This window comes from Thermobia domestica, chromosome 15, assembly GCF_964235325.1.
Source record: "Thermobia domestica chromosome 15, izTheDome1.hap1.1, whole genome shotgun sequence".
Classification (NCBI taxonomy): Eukaryota; Metazoa; Arthropoda; class Insecta; order Zygentoma; family Lepismatidae; genus Thermobia; species Thermobia domestica.
The window spans coordinates 29,950,950-29,967,773 of record NC_137468.1 but is presented as its reverse complement, the minus strand read 5'-3'; the positions used below and the strand labels follow the sequence as shown (position 1 = coordinate 29,967,773).

Here is a 16,824-nt window from a genome sequence, read left to right as displayed (position 1 = left end):
ATTTCATTTTTTCTCTCCAGTCTTCTCTTGGTGGATGGAAACAACTGAGCGATTTTGAAGTGGCAGGAATATGTGTGTGCTTGTTTTATTAGAAGTACCTTTGCGTGCGTTTAGAATTGTGCGTGACCTTCACATCAACAGTCAATGAGCTTGCCTGTGGGCGTATCCTCCTTGATGAATCGAGTTTTGGATCATTTTTAGTGTCGAAAGCGAGTTTGGCATCGGTGGAAGCGATCAGCTGCTATTATTACGGTAGTGGTGCACATGTCGTTGTGTTGATGTTGTAAGTGTTGTGTTAAGGTACTGGGTTATCGATAATAAAAATAATAATACCAGCACAATGGAATCAGACAACATTGAACAACGCGTTAATGGAAGTGTAGGTAACGGACATACAGAAACACCAATCGAAAACGGTGTGCGTGGAAGTGTAGATGATTTGCTAGCTTCAAAGGTGAGTTGTAGTGAGAATGCGGCTGAAAGTAGTGACTCTGTGACCACTCCGGATGACGATGATGATGTGTTTGAAGATGCTTCATCTGTGACGGATGAACAAACACAATCGCATACTCATGAGAATGGGTTAATACAGGAAACAGATAAGATGCATTCTAATTGCGACATGGCTGATAAAGTGGTTGAAGAGAACGCGATTAATGATATGTTAAATTCCAATGGTTGTAGTAACTTAAATGGTGATAGTCTTGAGAGCATTAGTAATAGTAGTAGTAGTAACCATCTAACGAACGGAGAAAACATGGGTGACAATGATTTGGACGTGTGTGGGGTGAAAAAGCAATTGTCAGTCGAAGAAGAAGAAGGAAAGACAAATGGTGTGATGAGTCATGATTCTCCTTCCGACGCATCTCGAGGTGAGAGTGGTTCTATCGACAAAACTGAGGCTCTGGGAAGGGAAAAGTTGACAAATGGCCATCATCCAACGGAGAAACGAGGGAGTGTGGTGGCTGAACTTCTGGAGAGTGAAGATGCTGTTATTATGGATTATTTGGGCAAAATCACCGACCAAGTGAGTTCTTATTTTCTTTCTTTTATGGTTAGTTCGATAACAGGACTCTGTAATAAGTTAGCTCTCGTTTGTTTTAGTGTAGGAAACACCTATCGGTCGAGTAAGTTAATCACCTTGCAGTGTTTAATTCCAGGTCGAATTTCTAGAGTAATGCTTCTCAAACTGTTGTTCGCGAAGGTCTTATGGCCTCCTTAAGATTTAACATTAAAAAAGAAAAAAAATCAAGTGGATTACGTATCTCACACTATAGTAGAGAATCTGAAACAGATGTAGATTATACCAATAAAGGATTACAGTGTCGAAAATATTTGAAGTACGCTTGCCTTGTATTTACTTGTTTGTGACTAAAATTTTAAATACAAGTAATGTAGGACTGTTTTAAACTAGACACTTTACCTGGAGATGGAGTTAATTTTTTAGAAATAAATCGGCCAGAAGTTTTGTTTCAAGTTCCAGCCCAGCGTCCGCTCACTGAGACTGATAGAAAAAATCAAGATATTCCGCAGCAGGATTCGAACCCAAGACTTCTCTATTACAAACGATTATTTTTTCTTCATTTTATATATATCGTTTGCTTAAAGGACACAATAATGCATGTGGAACTTGTTAAGCTTATTACGTACTAGTAACATCTACTAAACCCAATTTCCAGTTCTTCAGCAGTAGTTGTATCTAGCTGAAAATAATGTTAATCGGATGGTTCTCCCTTTGAACCTCATGCCCAGCCATTTTGAATTTGTCAAGATTTTCCCCCATTGCAATAAGCTAATGAGATATGGTATATTTTGAAATCCATTCCTAATCTACTTCATGTTCTAGTGTTACTTATTTCCAGTGTGAAACGGTTGCAGAGCTGCGTTTGCTAGTATGTTAAAATAGATAAATAAAGCAGATTTTTAAACTCAGATTCCCATTAGGAATACCCGTGCGGTTTATGTTTTCTGTTCCTTCCTCGAATGAAGATCTCATCCTTCAGTTAAAGCTGTAAATAAACCTCAAGTTTAATGGAAAGTATCACAGTCACAGTACTGTTTTAATTATTCAACTATATGTTCAAGAATGGAGAACTCAGTCTGAATGTTACAGTCCTGTTCTTCTTAAATAAAAAGTCACATGCTCAGTGATTCAAATTCGCAGCAAAAATAATAGTTTTATATATATATATATATATATATATATATATATATATATATATATATATATATATATATCCCAGAGCCCAACATCAGTGGACATCGTCATTGGTGTGTAGGCTGAATTAGGTAGAAGAAGAAGGGGAATAAACAGTCACAGTTCCAAAAAAAGTAAGATTAAAAACTTATATAATTAACTACTTATTAACTACTTAACTGTCAGTTCATATGTTAATTGGAAATAGGCCTAATTCCGCTTTTCTAACTTTTCATATTTATAAAAGAGAAAATATGCAACCTCATTACGCCTTCTTTTTACGATTATTTTAAAATTTTTATCAGTGATTCAGGAAGATGCCAAGCTTATCTTTCTTTGTTCCCCATTTCAAAAGTTTTTTGTAATTATATTTTATTAACTGAACTTATACTGTTTACACAATTCATTGTCCTAATGTGAGAATAGATCTCTTTCCCATTTCATAACTATATCTGTGTATGTCTCTTCAAGACAAATGAGGGACGGGAGGACACAGAAACAGTGGTTGAAGTGAGACGGTATGCGGTGGTATGCCATACCGCCTCTGGTTTTTCAGTAATGAGGACATACCGTATCTGGTTTTTCAGTGATCAAGACAATATTTAAATAGTCGGTATGTTGAGTCAAAATCATAGTAAAACATACCGCCTCTGCTTTTTTCCCACTTCGAACACTGCGCACAAAGAAAGCGAATTGCTACAAACAAACATATAACATTTTAATATATAGATGTTGGGGCGAGTTTGGGGCGAACTTGGAGGAGTAATAGATGACGTCAAATAGAAATATTATTTTGTTATAAATCCATATCCGAGTACGCCTCATTGCGGCTTTACAGACCTTTGAAGTTGTCAGTCTGCAAAAGGTTTCACCATTCAAGCTAACAGGACTGTTTCAATGTTGATATCTATTTTGAACTACTAGCAAATTTACTAGAATTATATATTTCCTGATACTTAGTAGTAGGATATCACAGGATTTCGTCTATTGATACCTGATACTTTTGAAATTCTACTTTAATCTTGATCTCAGGTTTAAAGTAGTTTGCTTGTTTTTGCATGTGTACTTACTGTGTATGTATTTGACCAAATTGTGATCAAAAATATGAAATCATATTCTTGAATATTCTGTACATTAGGCAAATCATCTTACAGAAATACAGTGAATCTAATTTTAATATTGTGAGTACTTGGAATAGCTGTTTTGCATCCATAAGGAAAAATTATTATTATTATTATTATTACTCCCTACTTTACAAAAGAGAACTACATTCATTCGCCTATGAGAATTCAAAAGAAATTCTATAATTTCGAAGTAATTTTCTTACCCAATATACAACAGATGTATTTTGCATAAAGCACTTCCGACAACACGGTTTTGTTCTAACTCGGTTTTTATTACTACACTGTTTAGGAACTGATAATAGATTTGACAATTTTAAAAAATCTTAAAAATAAGCCCATTTTTATTATTATTTAATTTTCTAATTTTTTGTGACTTTGAAAAACGCGGTTTTGCGTAGCGTGGAACCAATTAACCGAATTATGCAAGTTTAAATGAAGTGTATTAAAGTTCAATGCAAGAACAAGTAAATGGGCTGATTGTCAGTTTACAATATTAGTCCAGTGGTTGGTAATCGTAGTAATGAAAGTTAGTAGCCTGGATTGTTTTGAAGAAGTTCCACCATTAATTGCTTTGTCCTTGGATGCTAATTAGGAAGACTGAGGTTCCATTGTTTTCGTAACTGAATCATTTCTCACGGTATAATTGAATGTAATGAAAATGTTTCTTTCATTTTTTTTAACATGCTCAGAATTTTTGTTATTTCCATCAAGATTTTTTTCTTTGTTACCGTATTATATTTCATTACCGTGTGTCGCTAATGTAAGCTGTCTGGCTTCAATGAATACTATGTAATTGTTGCAAGCAGAAATTTTTCAGGAGGGTGGTAGATACCTGCACCATTTTCATTTTTAGCCCTTTGACTTATATGTGATATTATTCCTTTTTCTTTTCTTTGAAATCAATTGGCATTTTAATGTTTTGATTTTACTGATTTCTTCTTGATTTTTATTTAAATGTTTTCAATCACAGGAAACAAAATAGGGGTATAAATGTCCTAGGAAGACTTTACCCCCTATCAAATTTTCGGGTGTATAGTCATCTTGATTAAAGTGAGTGCATACCCTGAGAAATCACATTCACTGATATTAATTTTCAGCCATTAAGTACTTGAGCGGGGTGTACACAGACCCCCCAAACAGGTAATATTTTTTGTTGCTAGCCAGAAGTCCTGATGAAAAAAAAAAAAAATATAACAATGTCTCAAAACGAGTACAAAAAATCTAATTGCAACAAATACTTTTAAAAACATGTCTAGAATTATGCTACATTGTCTTAATTATTTAAAAAAATATTTTATTGTAAAAAAAACAATGTCAATTTTAGGGTCCATTGGACCCCCGCACGAGTACTGCTGTCACAAAAAAAAAAAGGCGTGAGTCAGGGTTGGCTGGTTTAAACCAAGGTTTAAACCAGCTGGTTTTTTCAAAAAAACCAACTGGTTTAAACCAAAAAACAAAAAATGTTCGCAAAAGTGTAAGTGTTTGTAAAATCTTGATGAACACACATTTGTGGGTTATCACGTTTCACTCCCGTATATTATTCGTATTATATTCAGACCTAAATTCCCCATTCATTACTCAAAAAGATTATACTACAAAAGCAACTTTTTTTTTTTTTTTAAAGTTTATAAATGTTTATTTTGTGATTTTTTGTAGTTGTTATTATTCTTATGTAATTGCAATCGAAGAAAAATTCTAAATATTGTTTCGTTTCAATGTTTACTATCGATAAAATACATCGAAAATGCCGTACTTTTTGTATGTGTGTGTGGGGGGGGGGTCATACAGACCCCACGAGAGGCATTTAGTGAAATAAGTATCTTTGGTATCTATTTATGTATAAATGAGTCTGAGCCAAAGTGGACTCAAATAATTCGTATCTTTATTCACTTTGCTTATTGATATGCAGATTAAGTCGGTGTATTTCTTTAATTTGGACCAATAAAAGTCGTTGTTAACTAACTTGAACTAAATTAGTTCTTCTGTACTCCGTAGTACTTTGAAATTGTTCATATGTAATTCTGTGTAATGGTTTCACTTGTGCAACTGTTTATCTTTTTGTCCTTCTGAAATGACTCTTGACAGTTATATTAAGAAGCATGTAAAGACCAATACAACGTATTTTTATCAGGATTCCTTCGTGAGTGAGTCGGTAGACGTATCGCATTTGTGGCCAATTAGTCCTGGTTCCGAGTTCAAATGGAGGACAATTTCTCTCGGATGTAACTCGAGAAGCGGTTTTTATTCCGCTTTAAGCTTATGTGACCCCTTCCAGCATAACCCGGTTGTTGCATAATAACATCAAGGCGAAACAAACTTACTTCTGTCCATATATGTTATGAATATATAAAGCAAATCATTTAAACCATAAAAACCTGGTTTAAACCAAAAAAACCGGTTTTTTTGGTTTTTTAAATAAAAACCATGGTTTTTGCCAACCCTGGCGTGAGTACTTATGGATTAGCGTGATTTCTTTTTTTCTTTGAAATAACCAGAAACTGACAAGGGAGTAAAGATTTCCAGGGGTAAAAAAAAAAGTGACAACGGCCCTGATAACATCATAATTATTCATCATGTAATGATAATATATGCATCAGATAATATTCACTTATTATTATTAACCTGTGTTGCAATTTTGACAATATATCATTATCTTCATCAGCCACATTATCTGACGAATAATGTGTCTGTTGAAGACAATAATGTATTTCTGAGACTGTAACACAGATTAGTAGTAAGAAGTATTTGCTTTGGTCAGATTTTATTATTTAAGTTATTTATAGTCCTAAAACTAGAATGAGGAGCTTTCACATATCCTCCGTCCTGTATAACCTTTTACACACCAAGCTGCTGGATTACTGAATTAATTGAGACATCATTTCTTTTTAACGAACTTAAAAAGTTGGTTACTCAATTCTCTATGACTGTGTGTCTGTTATTTGCAGATTTTTCAGTTTCGATCCCTCCATTCGATAGAGCATTAAAAACTATCTCGAAGAAGTGATGGAATTTTTCGCTTCAGTCTTACCGTTCCCTAGATATCTATGGAAGTCATAGAGAGATGATATTAGTGTTGATCAATACATAAGAGGACAGTTTGGTACCAAATAGTAAATGGTGGCCACTGGCCAACTGGCCACCGTTCCCCGGATATTGGCCCAAAAAAGTTCGGATTTCGGGAGATTTAAGGAGTCATATCTCGGGAATCGTAAGTCATAGAAAGAGTGATATTTTGCGAATATTTCAATTTTGAGCATGTCTTCGTAAAACGTTTGAACAGAAACATGTGGAAAAAATTTAGTACTCATGGAAATTATAAATGGATAGATATATTACAAGAATTGTTTAATAAGTATGATAATAAAGTATATAGATCAATTGATATAAGCCTGTAGAATTTAATAAGAAAAATTAATTCTTTTTAAGTTCGTTCTGGAATGCTTTCGGATCATTCTCAGCTGGTTTATTTTGACTTCAGAGTATTCGATATTATCTCCCAAATTTTTACAATCTTTCTTAAACATACTATATATTTGTTAAAAGCAAAATTTCTTGGTCAGTTTCATAATATTTATACAATTGCCCATTCCTACAAGTCATGAGTTCAAAAATTATACTGAAAGTTACAAACGAGGTAATAGAAGATTCGGAAGATTTTCTCATTAAGGCCTTAGTGCTTCTTCATAGAACGACTATGAGTAATGTTTCAACATAAAAGATAGCTACGTGTGAGGTAACTGCTCTGGAGAAAAATAGATTGTTAATTTAATAGCGTGATTTCAATGGCATTCCTTCATATTTTTCTGGGTTCAAAGTTTCTTGTGTTATTCTTTGCAGTGTTAGTAATTGCGAGCCTGTTGCAGGTCACTTCATGTAATCATGTATTTCTCGGCCGGTTTTAAAACCAGTTTAAGCGTGGTGTTTCTGCTGTCTTTTTTTTTCAGTGATTAAATTTTTGATAATTTGGCGTAAATTTTACACACGTAAGAATTTAAAGCAGAACATAAATGTAATACAGCGTAGTAAACGAATTGATGTGGTTGCAAGTTAATTGTTGTATGCGATTGTTAATCTTAATTTTTTAAGCGGATATTTAATATTAAGTACTCGCCAGTCCAGTTTGCGATCTTTTTTCTTTCATATTATTGGCACAAAATGTTTTGTGAATTTTCACCTTTTCTGTTTCTATTTGGAGTGATGATAGAAGGGTTGTTAACTTTATTCCAACGACAAACTAGAAGTGTAGAGTGCCAACGGGAAGAATGTCAGCTGCTTAAGAGAAAGTATCCTTGGGAGGGTTGCTAGAAATATAAGAACAGTTGAGGAGTAACTGGAACTCATTGGTCTGTCAAGATTAGAGACTGGCCACCTGCAAATGGCAATACATCTGTAATATGAATAAAAGAGGAGGGCTATTCTGTGAGTCGTAATCATCACGTATTTTATCTATATTTAACATTGGAATTGTAAGATATCATCAGTATTATCATCGTCGTAGATATTTGCCATCTTTGACAGGTCTACAATGCAAACCGAGAAGCTTCCATATACTATAGTCCTCAGCTAACCTATTTCGGTCTCTTCCATCATATCTTCTGTCATGCCTCTCAGGATATACTTTCTTCACATACAATCTCTAACCAGTTGCTTTAAAAAACAAACAAACAAACAAACAAAACCATCAAACATAGTTCTTTCGTACCGTGTTGTTTTCATAGCCTTCTCATTGGTTTTCAATCTACTCAGCAAATTTTCTCCTTTCTTCCCCATATCTACATTTTGAAAGTTTCCAATAGTTTTCTTTCTTGGCGTTTTTCTTTCACATAGTATTTTTTTTTAATCCCTCGAGTACAACACACCTCACAGAATTTATGATTGAATTCGTAACTACTCAAGGACTCGTACAATATGCTTTAAGGACTCGTACAATATGCTTTTCTTGTTTCTAATTGTTTCTTTTTTCATTGCTATCCTTGCTTTTATTTCACGATCACAAATTGTCTTCACTAATAATATACTACCTAGACAGTGCCGTCCTGTCAATTTTGCGGGGCCTATTATAAAGAGAATTTAATTCCAGCATGAATAAATTATTTTTCAGCCACATCGACTTTTTCATATCGGTGATAATGATAGCTCGCAATGAGTGTACTTCGCGACAGGATTAGTAGACCCTATACCAGCGTTTCCCAACCTTTTTCAACTTGCGGCACACTACGGGTGTTACTTGGATTCTCGCGGCACACTTATAGATATTATTTGTAAATATAAAACACAGTGATATTTTTCTGATTATTGATCTCCTTCTCACAGAGAAGAAAGCTCGATCCCGTGGTAAATCATGCTTATTTTTCATTCTAATTTAAAAATAGAAAACAATTGCAATGAAATATTGGACTCAAGTTTTTAAAAATACGCTTTCTTTTTAAAAACTGTATCCAACCTTTTACTAAGAAGGAAGATTACTAAATAATGAACAAACAAACAAACAAATCTCATTTACTCTTAAAACACAAATGTAGGTAATTTGTCGAAAGGATTGAATGATATTTTAAATTTTCAAGTTACCAAATAGTCTGCAACAATAAAGAAGCAATAATGGTCATAACAATAACAACAAATACTTTTTTTTTAACATTAGAAATGTACAGAACAGTAACACGGTATGAAACTTAAAATTGTAGATTCATAGCAGAGGTTCATAGTAAAGTGAAATACAAATATACATTTTTCCTACGTTTTACAATTTGATTGCTATAAAATTAATAATTTTGTTTCGATTCCTCGCGGCACACCAGTGCCCCATTCACGGCACACTAGTGTGCCGCGGCACACCGGTTGGGAAACGCTGCCCTATACAGTAGTAAAAGTGTTTCGCAAAATAGTAGTTCACCTTATCTAAAAGTTTTGAATCCGAAAGTGAATTAGAAATGGTGAATTTGTTACTTTTAGTATAGACCCTTCTTCATTATCTTTTGTAAATATTTAATAACATTGGTAATAGAAAAAACTTATCTGTTGTACTCCCCTTGAGTTTCACTCTATTGTGTCATTTCTTCTTCTAGTATGACACTTACTTGTTGGTTCTCATATATATATATATATATATATATATATATATATATATATATATATATTTGGTAATCAGTGCTGCTAATGGATGCTATACACATGATACATATAGAGTAAGAATAAGTTGAAATATTACTTCTTTTATAAGTTTCGATCCCCTGTGGGGCCTTCTTAAATAACTTCTCTTTTCCTGCTATTCCTAAGAGAGGTTACTTAGAAATGCCACAAGAGAAGAGTCGAAATTAAATAAAAAGAAATATTCTTTGTGGATATAAGGTCAGTATTTATTTTTAATCTCCCACTTTGAGAATATCCATGAACACTTTCCAGCTTTTGCTACTATCAATAAATTAAGCTCGGTTTGTTTTTATACAATTTGCTTCTTGTATAGCGTGTAACAATCCTTAGAAGTTGTGTAAATATATGATAGCCAACTCTACGATGTATGCTACAATTCCGGGAAATTCATTTAGAAGCCGATGCTGATTCATCTGGATAGAGTAGACTAACTATATTACAATTAATATCAGAAGTTAATTTATTTGAAGTGTTGATATGACGAATACGTATTTGTTATTGACGAAAACTACCTGGGAACTCAACGTTACCTTACTCACCTGGTATGAAAATTTTGAGTGCTGTTCGCATTCCGCTGTAATAATGGGTCCCACCTTTTATAATCTTAATGACGTAGAGCAAAACTCACATATAATCATCATAATTCAACATGAACAAAATTATATATATTCTATAGGAATTCTGCGAGTTGGCAGACTTAATTGTAGAGGACAATGTAAAAGTATAAAGAAAAAAGTATTAAAATAATATAATAGTTTTGGCTCTTGACATTTCTTTATGATGATGATGATGATGATGATTATTATTATTATTATTATTATTATTATTATTATTATTATTATTATTATTATTAACTCATATCAAACAGAAATAGAACGCAAGAAAAGGTAATTACGAAATAAAGGTTATGTATTTAATTCTTTAACAGTTAACACCATTAGGTCTTACTGTAAATTGAATTCTAACAATAATTGTGTGATTGTATGCGGAATTTTTGGGGTTTTTCCTAGCGCTAAATTTTTATCCAAGTCATTAAAATGGAAATAACATTAATAGTGATTACTGTTAAAGAATCAAATAGCCTTTAGGTCATGAAAGTTGTTTTGTTTACTTGTATTCATTCGTAATAATTTATACAAATAATACCGGTAATTAAAAAAAAAAGTAAATACACAGGTAGCAATGTTACAGTGTGCACCACGTGAAAGAGTTTGATTTTGCATTTCGGTAAACCAAACTCCTAAGCGAGCTAATGTTATCAACCCTAGGCCTAAATACTGTATAACATTTTACCTCAAATTAAATGAAACCTGTTTAAAGATAAATGAATATTTGAAAATTACTGTAAAATATTTAAGTATTTAGAGTTGTCAAGTACCATTCAATCCCATTTTAGCGTTGTACTCCAAGGACATATTAGTATTTTGCATCCTGAGCATTATACTAACCCGCGAATCTGAACAGCACTGCGGGAAGTCTATCAATCAAGGATATACATATTTACTTCCATAGGAATACATAAAGAACCAGTCTGTGATTTCCATCCATATCTTAGGATCACGTTCATCAGCGAAGTCGGTTCCAAACTTTTGACCCCTGCATTCTGGTTTAGATTGATGATCCATCAAGTAGTTCTTGAGATACATAGTAAATATATGAACCTGCTTTTGGTAAACTAACTAACTAACTAACTAACTCTATGGCCTATGGAACCCGGAGGTTCAATGCCGCGTTCACAAAAGCTCTCCACTGACTTCTATTCTTAGCTAGTTGCATCCAGTTTCTACTTTGTATTCCAATCTCTGCGAGATCCATCTTAATATTGTCCTCCCATCTGCGCCTAGGTCTTCCTAATGGTCGTTTTCCGATTGGTCTTCCAGTCAAGATTTTGAAAGCGTTTCTACTTTCTTCCATTCTAGCTACATGACCCGCCCACCTAAGCCTCCTAGACTTGACGACCCTAACAATGTTGGGTAAACCGTATAAACTATGTAGTTCCTCGTTATGAAGTTTCCGCCATTCCCCATTCCCGTTCCTCTTAGGTCCGAATATTCGTCTTAGGATCTTGTTCTCAAATACTTTCAGTCTATGTTCTTCCTTCAGAGTAAGTGACCATGTTTCGCAGCCATACAGAACAACAGGCATGATTATCGTTTTGTATATTTTAAGCTTCAAATTCCTCCACAGAATTCGCGACGACAAGAGATTTTGAACCGAATAGTAACACGAATTCCCTGCGTTTAGTCGACATTTAATTTCTCCGTGGATATGATTTTCGTCTGTTAATATTGATCCTAGATATTTGAAACTATCCACTTTATCAAAAGTATTATTTAATATTTTAACGCATCCATAATTTGCCGTATTACGGTCCCGACGCACTTCCATGTATTTAGTTTTCTCTGCATTTACTTCTAAACCCATGTCCCTGCAAGCGTTTAATAAGATCTCTGCATTTCTTTCTATTGTTCTCCTATCATCCCCTATTAAATTTACATCATCAGCATATGCCATAACCTGGTGAATACCGTTCAACTCTAGGCCCTGGTTGCTATCTTTGATTTTCCTTATAGCGTATTCCAGAATAAAGTTAATAATGGCGACAACGCATCTCCTTGTTTCAGGCCATTTTTGATAAACTAAACCTCTTAAAAATAGAAGCTGGGGCTATCATTCATTATTATTATTCAAATATTCTGCCATTACTGGTAGGTAAGTCTCATTTACCTGTCTTTGGAAAGCTCTGAATTGTTATCCATACTTAGACACTACTGGTGTAAAATTTGTTGGGATATAGTAGAATTACAAATGAAACTGACTTTTCTTATACGCATTAAACTGTCAAAAGCGCCACACGTGGATCTATAAATAAGACAAATGTTGTCACAGTTGTAAAAATGTTAACCACATGCTATTGTCATCTGAGGGAAAAGATTTGACTTGCTCTTGTCTTGGGTAATGTCGCCTGTAGATGAATGAAAAAAGTTTATTTGTGAGGTTGTGTGGATGCTATATATTGAAATAGGCCTGTAGTTAGATACGTTGACAAATAATTAAAAAAAAAAAAAATGAAAAAACTTCCTTAATTTTTTCTTTTCCTCGCAACCTTCATTTTAGTCCTCCACTCAAATTTATGTCTTATCATATTATCGTTGAAATTATGATAAGCACTCTGTAGAGTTCAGAACTGTTACAAATGAAATCAGCAGGTATCTGGATTTCGATATTTTTGTAAATATTCATCCTAAGTTTGAAAGCTTTCTTGCGCCCTTTGGATATAGTAAATATTTCTGTACGTAATGGCATATCGTAAATCTTTTTCGTACTGTTGTACTTTACCCTTTGTATTGTTTTATTATATCTTGTAATCTTGGAGATAAACCGTCTATTGTAGATGAAGTAACAGATAAATAATTGTACATGTACATACAGGTACGTTAAGCCATTTTCTGTTGAATACCTATAAAAACTATTTAACATAGGATCAAACATCAAACCATGAATAGCTACGAACTTAATTGTCGCATATGAGAAAAGAACTTTAAATATTAAATAACATTTACTAGTTAAATTCCGTATAGCGTAAAAAATCTGTCCTTCATTGATTTTTAACAAATCTTGATTATAAATATACACTGCACTTACTTCCTGTTAAGTCCAAGCCTGATGGCCAATAATTCTGGAACGAAAGGTCTTCACTTGACCGAACTTGAAAAATGTTGGTAGGCCATAACAAGTTTAATATGCGTGTGAAACACTGGTTTGCACGCATTTGATTCTTGAGTTATTGGCTATGAAACTTCGATGGCAAATAATTCGAGTACCAAAGATTTGCACAACAGAATATTTTATGTGCGAAATAAAATTGTGAAGATCTACCACCAAGCCAAATTTGGTCAAGATCGTAAGAGTTCCGTCAATCGCGTTTCAATGAAATTTCTTGATTTCACTGAGTTCGAGCCCACTTTCGACGGTCAATAACTTGAAAAGTAAAGATATGTATACCGTAAAAATAAATAAATAAATAAAATAAATGTCGACTGAAAGATGGATCTCGTGTTATTATTTAGTTCTTTTTTTATCGTCTCTAATTGTGTCGAGAAATTTGAAGCTATTAGAATATATAAATCGATAATCATGGCTGTTATGCTATATGGTTGCGAAACATAGTCGCTTACTCTGAGGGAAGAACACAGACTGGAAGTACGTGTGAATAAAATCCTGAGACGAATATTCGGACCCATGGGAATGAGGAATGGCGGAAACGTCATAACGAGGATCTGAATGATTTGTATCGTTTACCATTCTTAGGGTTACCAAGTCGAGGAAACTCAGGTGAGTAGGTCATATAGCCAGAATGGAAGAAAATAGGAACGCTTTCATAGTTTTAACTGGAAATTTAATCGGGAAAAGACCATCAGGAAGATCAAGGCGCAGATGGGAGGACAGTATTAAGATCGGATATCGCAGAAATAGCAATACAAAGTAGAAGCTGAATCGAGTTGCTTAAAAACAGAAGTCAATGGAAACGCAGTATTGAACGCGGTATTGAACCTCCGGACTCCATAGACCATAGAGTTAGTTAGCTCGAATGTATACAAAGCTCGTCAACTTTCACCGTTATACGGAGCTTGGTGGATTTTATTAAGCGTGATTTAGAGAAATTTCTTGATTCTAGGGGTCGCGGTGGCTCAGTGGTAGAGCGTTCACTCTGGTGCATACGGTCCCTGGTTCGATCCCAGCTCGCGCCAACTGAACTTTGTGGTGGACAAACATCGTGTGCGTGGATTTCCTCAGAGTTCTCCCGTTTTTTCCCACTTTCTTAATTTCTCCATTTCACTCATTTCTCGTCATCACCGTCTCCTTTAGCCTAACAGGTATAAGTATGGGACGTAAAACTCAAAGGTTTCATTTCATTTCTTCATTCCACCAAGTCCAAACCCAAATTCGGTGGTCAGTAACTCGAGAGTCAATGATCTGTATAGCATAATGTTTCATGTACGTATTAACCTACACAAAGTGTGCTATCATACCAAATTTCGTCGAAATCGGAGTAGTATAGCTGATAGTATAACAACACATAACGTTTCACTAAGTCGAACCTGAAATTTGATGTCCAATAACTCTGGAACCGAAAGGCTTGACACCAAAATATTTCAAATATATGTTAAACTTCGTTTTGGTGAAGATTGGATAAGTTTCATTGATCGCGCACCATGTATACTGTTCTTCTGATACTGATTTTTTAAAAAAAGGAAAGATCACTTGAAGGATGAAAAAGTATTAACATTAATAATCCAAAGTGTAGGGTTTTTTTTCTTCTGAATTTCTATACTTAATACATAGTTTTTCTAGTATCGGACTGATTTATTTTTTATGTGACACTTTTCTGGTGTTTCTAATTTCCTTTTCAAATCACGATAATCTACACAATACACGTAACGAAATAAAACGAGAAACAGACTTGCCTACTGACTTTTACTGTTCTTTTACTCTGGCAATCTCTCAAACTAATACAGAAAACTCTTTTAATTTTTCTCTCTGCACTTGATAGTGCCACGTAAACATAACAACAGTGACTTTACGGAGGAAAAAATGTAGTAACTTATCAAACACATAGAACTTAACCCTGGCTCGCGCATTGAGAATTACTTGATACAAAGAAACAAATATTATTGCTTCATGTAATAAAATTGCTCTTATTGTCGGCTAACATCTATTATTTGAAACACTTTTTTTTATGGTTCTCTTTTTCTTTTACATATACATGAGTCTCATATTCTTTCATTTTTAATCCAAAATATATGAAATTTGTTTTCTTCAGAACTTTCTCTGTATTTCAGTTGCTTTTATATTTAGCATGCAAACACGAAACTAATGGTGAAAGCGATCATTGTTTTGTTTATTTTTATGCTTTTTTTTTTTTTTTGAAGAAATATATATGTTAACTCATTTCTATGTCATGTTTATTAGGTATCCAGTGCTAATAAATGACATTTTTCTGAAGGAATGTGAGGTTTTCTTTTCAATGTTCAGTTACTATTTTTTTCGAGCGACTGCAGGAGTTTTAAAAAACAAATAGTGTTTCAGAATATGCATTCTTTTTCTTTCCATCGAAGATGGTGAACAACAAGGAAGAATTAAGGTTCCTTTCTTGATATTGTGCAGACACTTAGTTCTTAGTTTTCCTCGTCTAGTTCCTCCTTCAGCTGTTCATTCTAAGATATCCGTTCTGAATAATGATTTAAATTACTAATCATGCTGTTTCTCATCAAAATGCGGCGATTTTCGTTTGCATCTTGTAAATACATTTCTGTTACTTCTCTTTTCTGTTCATGAACGCACAGCCATCTTTTCCACTGAAATTATAAATCGCTTAGCAAAGCATTTTTTTTTTTAAATAAACCTTTTCCAGCACCATAGATTGACATCCAGTCAGTGTTTCTTCCAGGCATACTTGCGGGGACCATAGCTGGCCACTGAGGGACACGGTGGCTAAGTGATAAAGTGTTTACCTCTGGTGTGTGGGGTCCCTGATTCGATTCTCGGCCAAATAAGTTTGTGGTGGAACATTGTGTTCGTGGGTTTTCTTGGTGTACTTCCGTTTCTTCCCACATTCTTATTCCACGAATTCTTCCATCATCATCATTCACTTGCTTTATCATCGTCTCCCTTAGGCTAACGGGCATAACGTGGGACGCGAAACTGAAAAATTTCATTTCATATCTGGCCAGCTTCTTCTACCTAATCTATCCTCCCGGAGCTAAGATAAATTGAGATTACATGCCACTTCTGTGTAGGGCAAGTCCTTTAGCATATGAGTGTTCCAGTGCAGCCCCTTAGATTCCCCCCTATAAAAGTTCTTGAAGAAAGCCTGCTTCCCACACTTCTCTTTGTTCGGATTTTGAAAGTGTCGATTATTGTTTACTAGCAGAATCCCGTTCTTCGCAGGGTGAGAATACGTTTCATTTTGGACATAAGGGCGCCAGAACCGTTACCAATCAACTTAGGGACCCCAAAAACTATGAATTCAACACTAATATCGGTCACTTCTAATTATTTTTTCATGTTACCATCCCCCCCCCCCTTAGAAGTACTGATGGGCTGAATTTGGATTTAAATGGCATCAAAAGTGTTACTGCTCATATCAGTGACCCCGAAAACTATGGATTCGATAATATATATATATATATATATATATATATATATATGGGGGTGGGGGTGTCCCCTTCCTCCAAAATTGCACCTTCAAAGTGCAATGATAAAAACCACCTCAGGCCCGAACCTCATCTATGTTGAAAATTTAATCGGGATCGGTTGGATGGTTTAAGAATTACTAATCACAAACACGGT

The 16,824-nt window shown here is 34.3% G+C and overlaps 1 protein-coding gene across 5 annotated transcripts in view; it reads left to right on the top strand.

The window, feature by feature from the left end:
• Positions 1 to 16,824, top strand: part of LOC145672153 (leucine-rich repeat flightless-interacting protein 2) — a 186,557-nt gene that overhangs the window by 124,292 nt on the left and 45,441 nt on the right. For 2 of the 5 annotated variants that reach the window (XM_081741487.1, XM_081741488.1), the window contains exon 1: positions 10 to 1,027. The exons of the other annotated variants lie outside the window; for them this stretch is intronic. In XM_081741487.1, coding sequence (XP_081597613.1) covers positions 341 to 1,027 — 687 coding nt within the window. In that variant the 5' untranslated portion in view covers positions 10 to 340. Of the gene's footprint in view, positions 1 to 9; positions 1,028 to 16,824 lie in introns of those variants that run through there. 5 annotated transcript variants of the gene reach the window in all.